The 2,766-nt window shown below is 38.2% G+C and overlaps 2 protein-coding genes across 2 annotated transcripts in view; one reads left to right on the plus strand and one right to left on the minus strand.

The window, feature by feature from the left end:
- Window positions 1–599, minus strand: part of SARC_01797 (hypothetical protein) — an 8,908-nt gene extending 8,309 nt beyond the window's left edge. The window contains exon 1 of the mRNA XM_014304465.1: window positions 236–599. Within this exon, the coding sequence (XP_014159940.1) occupies window positions 236–304 (69 nt within the window). The 5' untranslated portion in view covers window positions 305–599. The remainder of the gene's footprint in view (window positions 1–235) is intronic.
- Window positions 600–956: 357 nt separating this feature from the next.
- Window positions 957–2,766, plus strand: part of SARC_01798 (hypothetical protein) — a 6,337-nt gene continuing 4,527 nt past the window's right edge. Inside the window, exons 1-2 of the mRNA XM_014304466.1 lie at window positions 957–1,113; window positions 2,023–2,140. Coding sequence (XP_014159941.1) covers window positions 1,013–1,113; window positions 2,023–2,140 — 219 coding nt within the window. The 5' untranslated portion in view covers window positions 957–1,012. The remainder of the gene's footprint in view (window positions 1,114–2,022; window positions 2,141–2,766) is intronic.

Here is a 2,766-nt window from a genome sequence, read left to right on the forward strand (position 1 = left end):
TATATATATATATATATATATATATGGGATGGAATATAAAATATAATTACCTTATGGAGTGCGTGCGTATGAAACTGTGTGAGTGCATGTACATGACCAACTGTACAACGAATATACAACCAGTCGATGGAAATACCTGTATTAACAAGGAATTGATGAAAACATAATTCTCTACGCTATGCACGTCGATAAATAAAGCATAGACACAAGTACACATCGAAGTCAATACACATACCGATTTATTCTTTTCGACTTTCTGCTTCTGTGCCTCCAGCTCAGCTTTCATAACTGACGCGAAATCCATCTTGACGCAACTTCAATAACAAATATATTTCAATACACTCGAATGCAACAAAAACTGCTCAAAAGTATCTAAATATGTCACGTAAAGGTGTATTCGGGTCGAGTTTCCAGTAAGCTGAGATTATTATCACGGCTGACCGTTGCCAGGTAGTAGATTCAAGATACTGCCGGCGAAGTAAGCTATGTAATACCAACTACAAACTACAATCCTGACTTGTGCATAGAACCTATTTCTGGTATACATCTGAATAGCGTGCTTATCAGTATATATACACCAGCCTAAATATATAAATATTTAACAATCAATGTGTGCCAAACGCAAACCCCCGGAGACTCTTTCTTATAGCCTCCAAATTGTACACTTTCTTGTTTTGTTTTTGTTTTGTTTTTTAGTAAAAACAAAAAACCCCCCAAAGCAACCGTACCGTCCGGCGTCCATATTTACTTACGTGTACTTTTTCGCGGGTAAATTTTCTATGACATGTGTAATAACTTTGTATTTCATGTTGAATGAGGCTATGATTTTATTATTACATCGGCTAATTAAATACATACGTCCTTACACCGGTCTGCACTCACACTCTTTCTCATCAAACAGCTTTTTGTAGTCTTTATATTAGTATACTTGCCGATGCACGCCCTGACAGAGAATAACTACATATAAACACACTTGTTTAGAGGTCTCTGATAGGTATGTAAAGATCAAACAATGTCTTTGTACGAACTTCAGAACGTAGCAAACGTCGGGTCCGGTTCTATTGGCTCTGGAGATGCGAGCCTGTTCAAGGAAAGCGATCGTGTCTGCGAAGTGTAAGTCTATAGTTCTGTGGTGACTGATTGTATTCGCATGCGTATGCATCTGATACTTCATTCATTTAGAGCAATTGGGGTCCTTTCTTGTCCGATGCGTTCACCAGGTGATGCTAATTCACACATTTTAACTTATTAATTATCAGCTCGACGACTACAGAGCCCATTTTAAGATTTAATTCAAATACCGGATTCCTTTTTGTTTGTAAACATAAGTGCATACACATACGAAAGCCACTGAGAACTCACAAAGTCTATTGTAAAAATAGTACTCACATGGTTCAATTGTACGGTCGATAATCATACTAACTATATCCGCTGAGCATTAGTCTAACATATGTGCTTGTGATACTTCAATATCAAGGTACGCTTTTCGGTTGTGTAGATGAAGCTGTGAAGCTCGCACCACCTTGGGTTCCCATCAATTCAATGACGCAGAATGCTCTCCCATTGACGTTCATGTGCATATTTATTTACATCCATTTACATCAATTCATACGCTAGCAAAGTGAACCGTATATTTTATAACTATAGTTTCAAGGCCAGACCACGTGTCTTAAGTCTCTCGATACGACAAAGAACAAGCAAGAGATGCACGCGTGCACCTGCCCACCCTACCACTTGTCCATACGCCTGTACACTTGATATGGCTCATGCGTATCGGCGTATACAGTCGACCATCAGAAATACGTCAAGCTTATACTAGTGTACAAAGAATAATCCGGACTGTCGAGACATCTTCAATTCGCAAGGTGCTGGTCACCGAATGCTCTACATTGACTACAATGTTGTTGTTTTAAACGAATCTGTAAATACTTCGAACTGTTGCAATCGTATATATATATATATATATATATATATTATACAATGCATTCTTACCACATTCCAAATATATTGTACAATTATAAGGTGCTACAAAGGAAAGGGGGTATACAGCTGCCCAAAATGTCACCTGCGATACTGTGCTCTGAGCTGCTACCGTGATATGAAGCATATGCGTTGCTATGAAGACTTCTATAAGGATCTGGTATGTGACTGGGCCTATACAAGGTCCTTTGTCATTAGTAGTTGTCTGTGTATATACAAGATGGTAGTCACGTTTATATGATGTGCAGTATTTTCCACCAGATTCTCTCACGTGTATCATGACCGAGATGTCTATAACAAACATTCGAACACAACTGCTTGAAATTTAATCAGCTGTGTATAAAACCGAAAGGTTCTCTTTATACCCGGAATGTGATTGTATTTATTTTATCAGGTCCACACAGCATTTTTAAAAGATTCAAGTTGTCCTGTATCGTCTAAAATACCATTTCTGCAGTATATGATACAATTGTGTCTTATTGATTTGGTGTGTGCGCAGCTTGCAACGGCCAACTGCAACATATCAATACAACGTGAATTTGTATTGGTGGCAGCGAGAACCGCTTGAGTTCTGTGCTCGAACATAGGAAGCAATCGATAGATGAGCGTGTCTTTCTACGTAAATACAACCGCGCGCCGAAGCTACATAAACTAAAATGAGTTCTTTGGTATATATACTATATATATATGTATAAATGGTTGTGTGCGTGAGTGTGTATGTGTGTGTGTGTGTATATGTATGTATCCATATATATATATATATGTGTGTGTGTGTGTGTGTGTGTG

Source organism: Sphaeroforma arctica (assembly GCF_001186125.1).
Source record: "Sphaeroforma arctica JP610 unplaced genomic scaffold supercont1.75, whole genome shotgun sequence".
In the NCBI taxonomy this organism is placed as follows: domain Eukaryota; class Ichthyosporea; order Ichthyophonida; genus Sphaeroforma; species Sphaeroforma arctica.